This window comes from Gouania willdenowi, chromosome 19 (assembly GCF_900634775.1).
Source record: "Gouania willdenowi chromosome 19, fGouWil2.1, whole genome shotgun sequence".
In the NCBI taxonomy this organism is placed as follows: domain Eukaryota; kingdom Metazoa; phylum Chordata; class Actinopteri; order Blenniiformes; family Gobiesocidae; genus Gouania; species Gouania willdenowi.
Genome location: NC_041062.1, coordinates 14,250,580 through 14,266,958, shown reverse-complemented (window position 1 = coordinate 14,266,958; position 16,379 = coordinate 14,250,580). Strand labels below are relative to the sequence as shown.

At 37.6% G+C, this 16,379-nt stretch overlaps 1 protein-coding gene across 2 annotated transcripts in view; it reads left to right on the top strand.

Moving 5' to 3' along the window:
• Nucleotides 1-10,523, top strand: part of LOC114481278 (protocadherin-15-like) — a 225,534-nt gene extending 215,011 nt beyond the window's left edge. The window contains exons 40-41 of one of the 2 annotated variants that reach the window (XM_028475966.1): nucleotides 2,706-2,835; nucleotides 8,509-10,523. In XM_028475966.1, coding sequence (XP_028331767.1) covers nucleotides 2,706-2,835; nucleotides 8,509-9,267 — 889 coding nt within the window. In that variant the 3' untranslated portion in view covers nucleotides 9,268-10,523. The remainder of the gene's footprint in view (nucleotides 1-2,705; nucleotides 2,836-8,508) is intronic. The other variant, XM_028475967.1, reaches the window with a different exon arrangement.
• Nucleotides 10,524-16,379: the final 5,856 nt, after the last annotated feature.

Genomic DNA, 16,379 nt, shown 5'->3' with positions numbered 1-16,379 from the left:
ATTCATTCACTTGTACAATGACTCACAAATGCTCAATCTCACACACACACACACGCCCAGAGACGTCTAATTCTCCCTGCCTAGCTGTGCTGTAGTGCAGCAGGCAGCCAGCCATAAAATCAGACAATCAGCCAGATGCTGGTGGTTTGGAGCAGCATCCACAAAGTCAGGTCTGAATCTGTGTGCACACAGGATCAGAAAATGAGCTTTTATCACCCCGACGGGCTAAGATCTGTTCCGGATTTTTTTTTTCATTAATTTTTTTAGCTGTAAATGAATGATGCACATCCAACACTTCTAAATATTACAGCACATTAGAGGCTTTTAATAAAACAGAGAACAGATGCTGCAGAATTCCCCCCTACAGCACAGCGATAATCCCTTTACGTTGCTGTTTCCCTGACCTTTTGACCTTGACTGTAATCCGTCTTAAAAACATCAGAAGGAAATTGTACTTTTCCTGAGAGTAGGAAAGCAGCCATCTCTCATTTTCAGTTTTACGCTGATTGGATTTCCACAGATGCAGAAAATAAATCCAACCATTTGTTGCACACAATGTTATTTTTGCTATTCCGGGAAATAAGAAATAAGAATAGCTTGAATCAGACATGGGTAACTCGTGGCCCCCGAAAGTAAACGCACAACCTGTTATAAAACAGAACATACTCTACCACTATGTGATATTTTTCAGGTGACAAATGTTTTGTTTCTTTATTACTAGTAGACACGTGAACTGGTACAAACCGTTTTATATTTTAAAAAATGTCGAACATTGTAACCGAGACTGGAGTAGAAAAACATACCTATTTTTTTAAGGATGACATTATTGTGTATTAAGGTAACACTTTATAGTTTTATACATAAGACTGACACGCTGTCATTATCTGTCATTAGCATGAATCAGGTTTCATGAAGGCTGTAAGTAAGTGTTGTTTACTAAATTGGCATTTTTTTGGGTTAGGTGGAGGGATCTAGTGGGGTTAGGGGTTAGTGTTAAGGTTAGGGTTTAGTCAAGGTAGTGGTTCTCAAACTTTTTTTTGCTCAAGTACCCCCTTTCTCTTATTTCTGAATTCAAGTACCCCCTTGGTCCCTTTTGCTTAGAAAACTATTTAAAAACAACTATAGAGCATAATGATGAATAAACGAGTGAAAACACATATTTGAAAGAATCTCATTTTGTAAATAAGTGGAAAGAAACAGTATTTAGTGCAGTGGTTCCTTTTTGGGATCATAACCCCATGTTGATATCAAGGATTTCTGGTGACCCCAAAATTTTTTTTTTTCTAGAATTAGTTTTTGATCATGTTTGAGCTCATATATATATATATATATATATATATGTATTTTACTGCATTTTATATATTTCACAAAGTGAATAGAAATACAATTGTTTAGGATTGTGTGTTATTTTAATTTTTCAAAAATTTCAGGCAACCCCAAGGTTGGAAAACACTGATTTAGTGGCTCCTGAATAGATTCATTTCTATAATTTTTATCATCTCTCTCTCTCTCTCTCTCTCTCTCTCTCTCTCTCTCTCTCTGTAGTGCCATCGCGTACTTCTCTGGGTACATTTGAGAAACACTGAGTTTGGCTAACGAATAACACTTTATGACAGCCTTCATGCATGACACCTTATTCATGCTAATGACAGGTGTCATGTCATTATAATGACACCGTAATGTCAGCCTTTACGTATAAAACTTCAAGTAAAGTGTGACCCATATTAACTATCTATTTGTAAGTAAATGTTTATTTATAAAGTGCTTTTCGCAGATAAAAATTACAACGTGCTGTAAAGAACAGAGGAGAAATTAAAACACAATGATACTGTGACTGGAGAATGTGGAAATTACATATAGGGAGGATAGCTTTAAAAAAAAAAAAAAAAAAAAATCAACAAAAAGCTGAACAGTTGATTTGATACCTAATTAAAGAAGGAAACTGTTAACTCCAAAATGTCTTTGTATTTGAAATGTACCTGAAAGTATAATCATCATTCCAATAAAGGGCAAGTACTCTACGTATTGTTCCTGTCCGATTATAAATATCATGTGTCCGTCTCGTACCTTCCACGTCTTTCTTGACTGCCAAAGTAAGAGGGTGGCGACTTTTCTCATCCCCTTTGCTCAGAGGGAAATGATTATGTAGGCAATATACCAACACTGTTAGTAAAGCCAAAGGAATTAGCATTGGAAGTGTCACTTTAATCACGCTGTTATATCCTGTGTTCAGGGTGGCATTTGAAAAGATGTTTTTTTTTTTTTTTGTCTCCATGGCTGTCTGAGTAGTTTGCTGCAGGGCACCGAGCCCACATAGTGGAAGACAATGTGGAGTCAGGCAGCGCTCCCGGCAACCCAGTCAAAAGAGAGCAAAATCAATCTCGGTTTATTTTTTTCTGTTAACAAAATGTCTCTTGGCAACAAAATGCTGCTTTTGTGATTGAGACTCGTTGCTTTGGTAAGTCATCACTCGCTATTGTCGGAGCAAGTTGCAGTGTTGACCTATGCATTATTACCTTAAGTGACTGCGCATAAGCATTAGCCAATTGCAGCAGTTTGATTGTGAGCAACTTTGTGATCCATCTTTTCCTTCTATAGACAGAAGCTGCCTGATTTAAGTCATCATTTATTTCTCGTCTAATCACTTCCTAATTTTTTTGCTCAGCAGTGACGTCTTGATTTATTTTCTATCCCTTCATGCCCAGGTATGACCTCCCTCAGTATGGAAGCCGTAGGAAGCTAATCTCACCCTCAGGCGTCTATGATGAATATGGAGAGGCTATTGTTGATGATGACGGCAGTTACTACTACAGCCCACAAGAGTCGGATACGGAGGTAAAAGCATAAAATACAAGACAGACATGTCATGGTATGCATTTACCACATTGTGGACTAAGACTTTTATTTCCCCTGTGAATATAGATTAAAAAAGAGCATGAATCATAGATGATTTACAGTGTTAGTGTAGTTAGTTTTGACTGGTTTTCAAAAAGACATCTTTAAGTGATCTGTACATTGTCAAGTTATCCCAAGCTAACTAGCTGATGTTTAACCAGGCCAGGTTGTTTTTCTCTCCAGGTGTTAAGTCGGAGCGTGGCCAGTACGTGGGGTGGGGCTATGAAAATAATAGATTTTAACGACTTCCATTACTTTATAAGGAGGTTCTATTTTTATTTTTTTTTATTTTTTTCACAAAAGCAGCTATGATGCACAGCACGAGGATGTGGGATACAAGTTTTTTTTTAGTTTTGACAGAATTTGGCCAAAGAATATACAAAATGTGACAAGTCATGGGAAAAGCAGGAACAAGTCAGCATGAGAGAAATGGAGAAAAAGCACAAAAACTTTGGTTTTCTGAGAAAAAAGTTATTCTCTTTTTTTCTTTTTGGCAAAATATGCTAGTTGAAGTTGTGAAAAAAAAAGCTCTCTATGTTTCAAACAAAAGTGACATTTTTAAACGACAAACTTTGTGTTTGAAAACAGTTTGATTTAGCGTAGAGCACTCGCGGTATCTGGTCCCTGACAGAGGCTCTAAAAGAAGGTTACTGGCCAGGGAAACTGAGGACGACTGTAAGTGCCCCTAATAATCACCAGGAGTCACTCAATCACTTTCTTTTCCTCCTTTCTTCTTTTATGACAATAGAAATACTCCATTTAAGACTGAAATCCATTGTTTCCTTACCGCAGCAGCACATAGACTCATAAACAAAACGAGAAGCAATACGAGCAGAGTAGGCTCCTAAAAATTAGAAAACAATATTTCTAAAGTAAAGGTGCTCAGGTAGGTGAGAAAAACTTCTGAATCTCCAAACTCTAAACTATATTTCTACATTATGTAGTTTTGAGATCGCCAACCTTCAAATAGCCACAACTTCTTTGAATATTCTCTGATTTCTGTGTATGTGAAACTATTGGAAAGCTTAGAAACCACACCCTTCAGAATCTGTAAACACCTCAAAACAGAACCTTACTAACGTATTCCTTGGTTTTCTCATGACACATCACGAATAGTTAACATTGTTACACCCTGTAAATAACAGACAATACATCCCAAATGTGCAACGTCAGACAATAACTCACTGGAGGTGTTTTATAGGAGGACAATGCGTCTGTTGTTGTGATTAAGTGTAAATCAGCCTTTCATCTTCTGGACATCCAGGGCTTCGGTTCTTTCTGCGTGTATGGAATAGCAGGCAAGGTTGCTGAGTCAAGGGTTTGCCATTCTTTTTCTCGTAGGTTTGCACTCACAAAGTGTAGGTTACTGGCAGAAAACAGATAGGTGTAAAAGTTTATTGAATGTTATATATAGTTTATATAAGGTTTATATAAGTTTTTATAAGGTTAAGCAAGGACAGAAATTCCAGTGTGCTACTGTCTGTTTAGAGTGTGATCAAATAGAGATTATATTGTGCATGATAAATCATTCTAAATAACATCTAAGAAACCTATGTGGTTTGCGTCTCTAATTTGTTGTTCACACATCCATCTTTAGATTGAAAAATGCACTGATCTTTAAAATATGGCTATTCTTGGGTTCCTCCAGTGTCATGTTTGTCCAGGTAATGCAAAATGCAGCAAACAGAAATAACTGTAACCAGAATGACTCACCATCTCCACCCAGGGCACATAAGTGGCATTACATAAATCCCTTTTTTTTTTTTTTAAAGCCATTTTCCTTATTATATTTTTTTCATAACTGTACCCAATATACAGTACATCTGTTTTCCCTTTTTGAGTGAAGCGAAAGTTAAGTTTTACCTTTTTTATCATTTCAATGTGAAACAGTGGCATTTCCTGAAGCAAAGCTATAAAAGTGTCCCTTAATGTCTTTCTAAAATGATCATTTTTTCTGTTTTGTTTTACCCTGACATTGTCATGACAGCAGGTGAGAAGACATTTTCAAGGAGACAGATTAGCTCAGTACCCTTCCCACTCCTACCCCCATCCTCCCGGCTTGAGAAAGATCCATCCACCGCTGGGTGCTAACGGTGACATAAAACAGAATGGTGGCTCAATGATAAACAAAACAACCCAAAGCTTGGGCCCAGGTGCTAGGCTCAAGGCAGTAATGCGAGTTAATACGCTGCTTTCCTCTGTGGGTAAAACATCTGGGCAGCCGCCAGCCATCCACCCACCATGGAACAAAGCCAGAATTGGGCCTACAGAAGAGGCAGGCGTGAAAAGGTGCAGACCCAACGGAAAGCCAGAAGAAAGAGTTGAAAATAAGTTTGAGAACAAAGAGTTAGGGAGAAGGAATGAAAGAATAGAAAGTGATAGGGAGAGAGAAGGAAAGAGAGGAATGGAAACACTGGTTAGAAGTAGCAGAGGTGGCCTGACAAACAATGAGAGGAGAAATGCAGTGGGAGAAGCCTTTGGGCTGGAGCACAGGGGACCACTCCCTGGCTTGTCGTCCTCTGGCCGCTCTTTCAGCCTGGACGACAGCATGGTCAATGATGGCAGTTATTACCAGAGATCCACTGAAACAAGCAATCTCCCTCCAGGAAAACAAAAGCTGAGCGAGGCCTTTAGTCTTATCTCTCTAGCCAGAAGGCTTAAGGGACCTGCCAGGGTGGAAGATGAACAGTGGGGCGATTACAGTAACTGGGAAAGAGGAGATGGGCGCACTGGGAAGATGCACGGCCCCATCGGAGATACGAGCGTTTCTGCATTCGTGGACACAGATGGGCCGAGGAGGGCGCGGGAGTTTGGAGGAGAGAAGAGCTTCCCAGAGCGACGGCAGTACAAGAGAACATTTCACGACAGCATGGAGCAAAGTCTTTCAGAAAGTGCAAGTGGCAGCAAAGAGTCTGAGTCAGAGTATGGCTTTTCTGACCCAAGCAGCCTGATCTCATCAACAGACAGAAGTGGATCCGAAACAGAAACAGGAAAAGAGTCACGAACAGATGAGGAGGCAGAAGCCTCAGAGTCGGGGTTAGAGAGTGAAGATGAGATCAGTGAAACCAAAAGAAAAGATCGGGCTAAGAAAACATCTTTGGATGGAAGGAAAATTAATAAAAGCAAGAGCAAGGCTGGATTCAAGAAAAACCAGCTTTATCCCAAAAAGACAAGAAATAACAACTCGAGACGTTCTAAATCTACAACCTCCACAGGTTCTGGTAGGCAGCCCAAGAACTCTGCACATCTTCCATCTTCACAAGACAGAACTGACAAACAGAGAGTGGATGATAGTGAGGAAGAATCAGGAGAGAAAGAGAGAGAAAACACTGCATCAAGATCATCTTCGTCAAGCAGACGAGCCTCCTGCCAAATGCCATCAGACATCAGCTCAGGTGTGATGAACTCACCAGATGACTTGTCACCCATCATCGAGGACACGGAGGAGGAGGAGGAGGAGAGAACCAGCAGTCAGGGCGGGGATGGGGATGAAGATGAAGAGGGGGATTTAGGAAATGAGTCGGCTGATTGAAATGCAGATGAGACCGTCGGACCCTCCTAAGATTAAATTCTTCGCCACTAAGTAAGGTCTGAGTAAAAGTGCCTGGATTGGGAGTGCAGTCATTACCTGAGTGAAATTTATGACAGTAATCTCCATCTTTTCCTTCGGTTTGGGGTGATTTACCTTCTTTGGAGGCTGAACAGCCAGCATGTCCTCTGCTGCTCTCAGTTTCTTCTTTTCCTCACTCTTTGTTTTTGAAATGTTTTATTTTCACTTTAGTCTTTATTAGCTGCATAACTTGTATTTCTCCTGCAGCGCTAACACATGTTTCATTTCCTGCGGGATCACCACCAGCTAACATGTCTCTGCTGCAAACACTTGTGTTCTATGACCTCCTTCTTTGGCACTTCCTCTGACAACTCTGTGTTCTTCTGAAAAGCTCTAGCATTGTGTTTGCAGTGGCTGAGAGTGACTTTACAGGGAATTTGGAAAGAAAAAGCTTCTAACAAATCACAAGTTTTCTGACAGTTACAGTTCACAGAGTGCTACAATCAGAAAACAGGACATGGATGACACCTTCTGGGTTCCATCATGACATGAATCCACCACTAGTCCTCTGTTCCTCTGTTGGTCATGAATTACTTTTTGTAAGATGAAAGATTTTTAGAAATAAGACAGACAACATTGTTGTAATATAAGAAGTAAAAAAAAAAATGTTCAGGAGTGATGTTTGGTCATTTGATACCACATTTGACTACACAAGTGCCTTAGACAGCGCATATTGAACCATCCTACGTCATCCTATTTTATTTGTTTTTGAAAGGAAATTTAATTTGATTCCTTGGCTGATTGATTTAATTGTTTGGATTATTTGCTAATATTTGAAGGTCTTAGCTGTTAGCAATTGTACAGTAAACTCAATTGAACACTGCAAAATCACAGTAAATTTTTTCATGTTTTACAATTTTATTTAGCAGACGACATACAACACAAGCAAGAATTTAGACTCGAGAAAACACCTTTAGTATAGGAGCAACAAGTAATTTATCTAGTACTAGAAGAAGTATTTGTTTTAAAAAAAAAAAAAAAAATGAACCACAGCTAACCATAAGTAACAATTCAACATCAAAATTCAACAACACTCAATATTATCATTGCTTATGTACTGTTTGATTCATTTTATATGGAAAGCAGTTTAGGCATAAATTGGATATTTGTGATATCAAACATAGTAAAGCAACATGTACTAAATGTTGCTTTACTAGTACACAAGTAGTCTTTACTAGTGAGGTAAAAAGTGTCGCTAGTAAGCCATACATGCTAACAAAAGGGCGAGGAAAATCAAATTATTTCATTGCCAATCCAATATGTTACTAGTAAAGACTCATAGTTTTACTAGTACTACGAAATGTCCACTCATAGAGGATTTCGCTTACTTGTGCAGTAGTGCACCTAAAACTTTTATCAGTAAAACAAAGTTTTTGTATACTAGTAGTACTGGTACACTCAAAATCTTCGTAGCAGTAGTAGTAGACTGTTTTTAGTCTACTAGTAGCACTATTAAAGCTAAAAGATTAACTTTAGTACTAGACTTAATATTAATGAAGTAGGAGGGATTAAAAACAAATACAGCTCCCTGATTTGTTGTATCGTTTTCGAAAGCCAATGGCAAGGTGGAATTAGATTTTCCCAGCCCACCTATTAGCATATACAGTGATGCTTACTAGTGACACTCTTTACTTCACTAGTAAAGTGTACTCGTGCACTAGGAAACCACTCCAAACTTTAGAAGTAGAGCTTTACTTTGGTTCATAAAGCTTATGTCAAATTTCTGCTCAAATGTAATTTCATAATTTTAGACATAAAACCTTGACTATTGAATGAAAAACATTGATACAAAAGTTTGATTTTGATCAATAAATGTCCAAAACAAACACGCATTGGTATCTAAAGCACTGGTTTAGCCACACTGAGATGCTAGCATGATTACAAACTCAATCTATTTGATGATAGACCTTGTTGGGATAGCTGAAAAAGAATTTGTCATCAAACTTTAATTTGTTCCACTTCATCTGATTGCTGCCTTACTTGTGTTTCTTTTTAACCCCCAGCATGCCAGTAGAAAACGACGGATCAAGTTGGTTCTTGACCGTGAGTATGAGAGCAGCTCCACCGGCGAGGACAGCATGTCTGAAACCCAACGCAGCCGCTTATGCACCGCACACAACAGCCAAGTTAATGTGAATGGAAGTATCTACATGTCCCAGAATGGCTCCATCATCCGAACTCGACGCTCAACAAGTGCCACACCTCCCATCAACACAACCAGCACCACCACCTCCAGTGAAATCCTCAAAGTCACCTCCCCTGTGTTCAGCTCACGACTGGCCAAGCACTTTAAAAAACTTGACAAAATGGCAGCCACGCTGGAGGAGGGTGCGCCCCTGAAAGGCCCCTCAGAAGATGGTGGACGCACCATCCTGCGCACATTCCAAAGCTCCAAGAAGAGCAACACGGCGACGGCAACTTCGTCTTTCTCGAATCTGGACAACAATAAAACGCTGCACACGTTCGGCACTCGACAATCCACTGTTTCTTTGAGTTCAGCCACCAACGTTAGCCCTGAAAGTGCTGCACCTGAATCTGAAGAGCCCACAGAGACCGCGCAGGGCAACACGGAGCAGCCACAGAGCTCTGCAGAGAGAGAGCCAGAGGACAGCGAGAAAGAGTCGAGAGTGGACGGCGATGACGACCAAGGACTTGTTATGAGAGAGCCAGTGGGGTGTTCCAGAGACAGAACGCAATCTGATGAGGAGGACTTGTGGATGGGCCCGTGGAACAGTCTTCACATACCCATGACCCAACTCTAAGTAGTCGTTGCAAAGTAAAAAAAAAAAAAAAAAAAAAAAAAAAAAACATTTCAAATCGAGTCCTTTCATCAGTGGTGTGGCTAAAGGAGCGGTTTCAGCTAAAGTTGAATGTAAGTCTGTGTGTAGCACTTCTTATTGGCTCCCTGCATGGGGGGAAAGCAGGGGAAGGCCCTGGCCTTGGAACAGAAGCCAGTGTTTGGTTTGTGTGATTTATCATGCGTTACACTCATGCCAGTGCAGACACTACAGAAAAATGAAGGGCTAACTCCATGGACACACAAAACACCACAATTCTGAGTCGACCTCTGTATCTGCCAAAATATTCTCCCAAATGACTCACATTGAACTTTATTTTTTGTGTAATTTGTATGATTCTATAGGGCAGTTGCAAATCACTTATGCTTTGTTTTTTAATTTAATCCCAGTTTTTTGTCTCCCAACAGGAGAAAGTTATCTTGCCACCCACAAAGAAACTTTGTGGGGAAACAAAAACTTAAACTTAACAACTCAACAACAAAATTAAGCAACTGATCAGATGACAATCAAGTTGAAAGGGAAGTTGCAAAGTGCCACATACTATAGGAATATCTTTGGAATTTGACGCCAGCCTCCTCATCTTAGCAGCTGATGCTAGGTGTGGAACGGACCACGATGGCAAGTCGTTTTAACGTTTAGTGCCTGAATGTGCCTGTCCTGAAGGAACATTACAGATATTCGGTCACTTATACATTAAATCATGTGAATGGAGCGTGTCATTCTGTCGAGCCAATATTTGATTTAAGATATGAGACAAGATCTATAGATATTTTTAATTGAGAGACGTAGAGGACAACTTGAACTGGAGTTTTGACGAGAATATGATAAATGTTGAAACAGCTTGCTTTAGACGAATGTATTGGAGAGATTGTGGCGAGCTCATTACAAAGCATGTGTCGATGACTGAAGTGTAAAATTGTACAAACAAAAAACTTTCCCACTCGACAATGATAAAACATTAGCTCTACATTTGTATTCTGTACCCACGAATTACAAAAAGCTTGTTCATCTCTCTTTAACCTTCATCAGTCACAACAAGTCATTTAAAGTTCAAACCATGTTGTTTTTTCCCTCATTGCCTTTTTGTTCATTTTTCTAACTTGTGCAATCTTAAATAATGTCAGAGCCATAAAGAGTTAAAAACACATTCTCTGCCCACAATGAAAGAATCTGAAGGCAAAGCTGAGGTAAAACGTTTTCGGTTCTTGTTTTTTTTTTTTTACAGCCCTTTAAGCAACAGGTGACTGTGCAAAGCTGAGCTTATCTAACACTGTGTTACAACTGTTGGTGCAACCCATGTGGAAATTGCCTGAGACATTCATTCATCGATATATGAGGTCTTGTATTGATACTGTTTTCCTTTTTTTTTTTTTTTTTCTGTGTCAAGTTGCTTGGTGAGCACTATCTAAATAAAGTATCTGGTTAAAATGAGTTGCATCGTCACTCACTCCTGAAAACTTAGTGATTGTTTTTTAATTTATTGGTAAAGTTGTCATACAGTATTAGGACTGGTAAATAAAAAATGTTTTTCTGTTTGTTTGATTGTTCATCAAAAGCCCTTATTTTTTGGTCGGGCCATGCACCGGACTCAAAACGCCACTCACTTTGTTGTTGCTCTTCTTCTTTTTGGTCCAAGCGCCACGAGCTGGGAAGGGGCAGAGCCTATGAATGTCATGTCATGTTGTAGGCATGCCCCCGCGCTTTCCGAAGATGTATAGTTCATTGTACCCAAAAAGGGGGTAACATTGTTATTGTACTGGAATAATATTAGGCCCGAGTGCCACGAGCCGGCGAATGTACTCTTGCTTCCATAGTGGCCACACTACGAGGGAAGGGGCGGAGCCTATGCGGACGCCACGTGCCCGTCAGAGACTCTTGGTCCGTTTTGAGGCGATTTAAAAAATTTTGCCGTTTTTATGTCTTACGTTCGCCTTACTTCTGTTTTCTGGCATTTTAAATTTTTTCACCTGTTTTCATGCATTACTTCTAATTTCAGAATCAGAATCAGCTTTATTGACCAGGTACAGTTTAGAACAATACGAGGAATTTGACTTGGTAGTTGCAGTGAAAGAAGACACATCAACACACCGGAGCAGCCTTTTGCGGCGCCCACAGTAATTTTAGGCATTTGTTATATTTCGCCCGTTTTTATGCCTTGCTATAGCCTTACTTCCGTTTTGAGGGGTTGGAAATTTTTTCACCTGTTTTTTTTTGCCTTATTAAAGCCTTACTTCTGTTTTGAGGATTTTTTTTTTTTTTTTTGCCTGTATTTATGTCTTTACGAGCCTTACTTCCGTTTTCAGGCATTTTAAAATTTTTCAATGGTTTTTATGCCTTACTTTAGCCTTACTTCTAATTTGAGGAGTTAGAAATTTTTTCCGCGTGTTTTTATGCCTTACTTTAGCTTTACGTCTGTTTTGAGGCATTTAAAAAAAATTTGCCCGTTTTTTATGTCTTACTATAGCCTTCCGTTTTCTGGCATTTTAGATTTGTTCAGCTATTTTTATGCCTTACTATAGCCTTACTTCTGATTTAAGGCGTTTGTATTATTTTGCCTGTTTTTATGCCTTGCTATAGCCTTACTTCCATTTTCAAGCGTTTTAAATTTTTTTGCTCATTTTCATGCCTTAGTATACCCTTACTTCAATTTTGAGGGGTTGGAAATTTTTTCACCTGTTTTTTTGCCTTACTAAAGCCTTTCTTCTGTTTTGAGGACTTTTTTTTTTCGTGTGTATTTATGCCTTACTGTAGCCTTAATTCCTTTTTTAGGCATTTAAAAAAAATTTGCCCGTTTTTATGCCTTACTATAGCCTCACTTCCATTTTGAAGATTTTTTTTTTTTTTTCCGGCCCTTTTTTATGCCTTACTATAGCCTTACCTACGTTTTGAAGCGTTTGAAAATTTTTTGCCCATTTTTATGCCTTATTATAGCCTTTCCTCCGTTATGAGGCGTTTGAAAAAATGTGCCCGTTTTTATGCCTTACTATAGCCTTACTTCTGTTATGAGAATTTTTTATTTTTTTTTTCACCCGTTTTTAAGTCTTCCTAAAGGCTCACCTCCAATTTGAGGCATTTATAAAAAATTGACCGTTTTTATGCCTTACTATAGCCTTACCTCCATTTTGAGGCGTTTCAAAAAAAATTGCCCATTTTAATACTTTACTATAACCTTACTTCTAATTTGAGGCGTTGGAAATTTTTTTGCCCGTTTTTATGCCTTAACATAGCCTTACTTCCATTTTTAGGCGTTTAAAAAAAATTTGTCGATTTTTTATCCCTTACTATAGCCTTACCTCTGTTTTGAAGTGTTTGAAAATTTTTTGCCCATATTTATACCTTACTATAGCCTTTCCTCCGTTATGAGGCATTAAAAAAAAGAAATATTGACCGTTTTTATGCCTTACTATAGCCTTTCTTCTGTTATGAGAATTTTTTTTTTTTTTTTTCAACCGTTTTTAAGTCTTCCTAAAGGCTCACCTCCAAATTGAGGCATTTAAAAAAAATTGACCGTTTTTTTGCCTTACTATGGCCTTACCTCTGTTTTGAGGCGTTTGAAATTTTTTTGCCCGTTTTTATACCTTACTATAGCCTTTCCTCTGTTATGAGGCATTAAAAAAAAAATATTGACCGTTTTTATGCCTTACCTCCGTTTTGAGGCGTTTGAAAATTTTTTGCCCATTTTTACCTTATTATAGGCTTTCCTCCGTTATGAGGCTTAAAAAAAAAATATTGACCGTTTTTATACATAACTATAGCCTTTCTTCTGTTATGAGAATTTTTTTTTTTTTTTTTTCACCCGTTTTTAAGTCTTCTTAAAGGCTCACCTCCAATTTGAGGCATTTAAAAAAAAATTGACCGTTTTTATGCCATACTATAGCCTAACTTCTGATTTGAGGTGTTGGAAATTTTTTCGCTTGTTTTTATGCCTTACTTTAGCTTTACGTCTGTTTTGAGGCATTTGAAAACATTTTGCCTGATTTTATGCCTTACTATAGCCTTACTTCTAATTTGAGGCATTGGAAATTTTTTCGCCTGTTTTTATACCTTACTATAGCCTTTCCTCTGTTATGAGGCATTAAAAAAAAAATATTGACCGTTTTTATGCCTTACCTCCGTTTTGAGGCGTTTGAAAATTTTTTGCCCATTTTTACCTTATTATAGGCTTTCCTCCGTTATGAGGCTTAAAAAAAAAATATTGACCGTTTTTATACATAACTATAGCCTTTCTTCTGTTATGAGAATTTTTTTTTTTTTTTTTCACCCGTTTTTAAGTCTTCTTAAAGGCTCACCTCCAATTTGAGGCATTTAAAAAAAATTGACCGTTTTTATGCCATACTATAGCCTAACTTCTGATTTGAGGTGTTGGAAATTTTTTCGCTTGTTTTTATGCCTTACTTTAGCTTTACGTCTGTTTTGAGGCATTTGAAAACATTTTGCCTGATTTTATGCCTTACTATAGCCTTACTTCTAATTTGAGGCATTGGAAATTTTTTCGCCTGTTTTTATGCCTTACTATAGCCTTTCCTCCGTTTTGAGGCGTTTGAAAATTTTTTGCCCATTTTTATGCCTTACTATAGCCTTTCCTCCATTTTGAGGCGTTTAAAAAAATATTTGCCCATTTTAATGTCTTAGTATAACTTTACTTCTAATTTGAGGCGTTTGAAAACATTTTGCCTGATTTTAAGTCTTACTATAGCCTCACCTCGGTTTTGAAGCGTTTGAAAATTTTTTGCCCATTTTTATGCCTTATTATAGCCTTTCCTCCGTTATGAGGCGTTTAAAAAAATTTTGCCCGTTTTTATCCCTTACTATAGCCTTACCTCCGTTTTGAGGCGTTTGAAAATTTTTTGCCCATTTTTATGCCTTATTATAGCCTTTCCTCCGTTATGAGGCTTAAAAAAAAAATATTGACCGTTTTTATACATAACTATAGCCTTTCTTCTGTTATGAGAATTTTTTGTTTTTTTTTCAACCGTTTTTAAGTCTTCCTATAGGCTCACCTCCAAATTGAGGCATTTAAAAAAAATTGACCGTTTTTTTGCCTTACTATAGCCGTACCTCTGTTTTGAGGCGTTTGAAACTTTTTTGCCCGTTTTTATACCTTACTATAGCCTTTCCTCCATTTTGAGGCAATTAAAAAAAACTGACCATTTTTATCCCTTACTATAGCCTTTCCTCTGTTATGAGGCATTAAAAAAAAAATATTGACCGTTTTTATGCCTTACTATAGCCTTACCTCCATTTTGAGGCGTTTCAAAAAAAATTGCCCATTTTAATACTTTACTATAACCTTACTTCTAATTTGAGGCGTTGGAAAAATTTTTGCCCGTTTTTATGCCTTACTATAGCCTTACTTCTGATTTTAGGCGTTTGAAAAAAATTTAACGTTTTTATGCCTTAATATAGCCTTACCTCCGTTTTGAGGCGTTTGAAAAATTTTTGCCCATTTTTATACCTTACTATAGCCTTACCTCCGTTTTGAGGCAATAAAAAAAAACTGACCATTTTTTATCCCTTATTATAGCCTTTCCTCCGTTATGAGGCGTTTAAAAAAATTTTGCCCGTTTTTATGCCTTACTATAGCCTTTCCTTCGTTATGAGGCATAAAAAAAAAAATATTGACCGTTTTTATGCCTTACTATAGCCTTACCTCCGTTTTGAAGCGTTTGAAAAAATTTTGCCCATTTTTATGCCTTACTACAGCCTTACCTCCATTTTGAGGCGTTTATAAAAAATTTGCCCGTTTTTATGCCTTAATATAGCCTTACTTCTGATTTTAGGCGTATAAAAAAATTTGCCGATTTTTTATCCCTTACTATAGCCTTACCTCCGTTTTGAAGCGTTTGAAAATTTTTTGCCCATTTTTATGCCTTATTATAGCCTTTCCTCCGTTATGAGGCGTTTAAAAAAATTTTGCCCGTTTTTATGCCTTACTATAGCCTTTCTTCTGTTATGAGAATTTTTTATTTTTTTTTCAACCGTTTTTAAGTCTTCCTAAAGGCTCACCTCCAATCTGAGGCATTTAAAAAAAATTGACCGTTTTTATGCCTTACTATAGCCTTACCTCCATTTTGAGGCGTTTCAAAAAAAATTGCCCATTTTAATACTTTACTATAACCTTACTTCTAATTTGAGGCGTTGGAAAAATTTTTGCCCGTTTTTATGCCTTACTATAGCCTTACTTCTTTTTTGAAGATTTTCTTTTTTTTTTTTTTGCCTGTTTTTATGCCTCACTATAGCCTTTCCTCCGTTATGAGGCATTAAAAAAAAAATATTGACCGTTTTTATGCCTTACTATAGCCTTGCTTCTGATTTGAGGTATTAAAAAAAATTTGCCCATTTTTTTGCCTTACTATAGCCTTTCCTCTGTTTTGAGGTGTTTGAAATTTTTTTGCCCGTTTTTATGCCTTACTATAGCCTTACTTCTGATTTTAGGCGTATAAAAAAATTTGCCGATTTTTTATCCCTTACTATAGCCTTACCTCCGTTTTGAGGCGTTTGAAAAATTTTTGCCCATTTTTTTGCCTTATTATAGCCTTTCCTCCGTTATGAGGCGTTAAAAAAAATATATTGACCGTTTTTATGCCTTACTATAGCCTTACCTCCATTTTGAAGCGTTTGAAAAATTTTTGCCCATTTTTATGCCTTATTATAGCCTTTCCTCCTTTATGAGGCGTTTAAAAAATTTTTGCTCATTTTTATACCTTACTATAGCCTTACCTCCATTTTGAGGCATTTAAAAAAATTTTTTGCCCGTTTTTATGCCTTACAATAGCCTTACCTCCGTTATGAGGCATTAAAAAAAATATATTGACCGTTTTTATGCCTTACTATAGCCTTACCTCCATTTTGAAGCGTTTGAAAAAATTTTGCCCATTTTCATGCCTTATTATAGCCTTTCCTCCTTTATGAGGCGTTTAAAAAATTTTTGCTCATTTTTATACCTTACTATAGCCTTACCTCCGTTATGAGGCGTTTAAAAAAAAATTTGCCCGTTTTTATGCCTTACTATAGCCTTTCTTCTGTTATGAGGCGTTATTAAAAAAAAATTGACCGTTTTAATGCCTTACTATAGC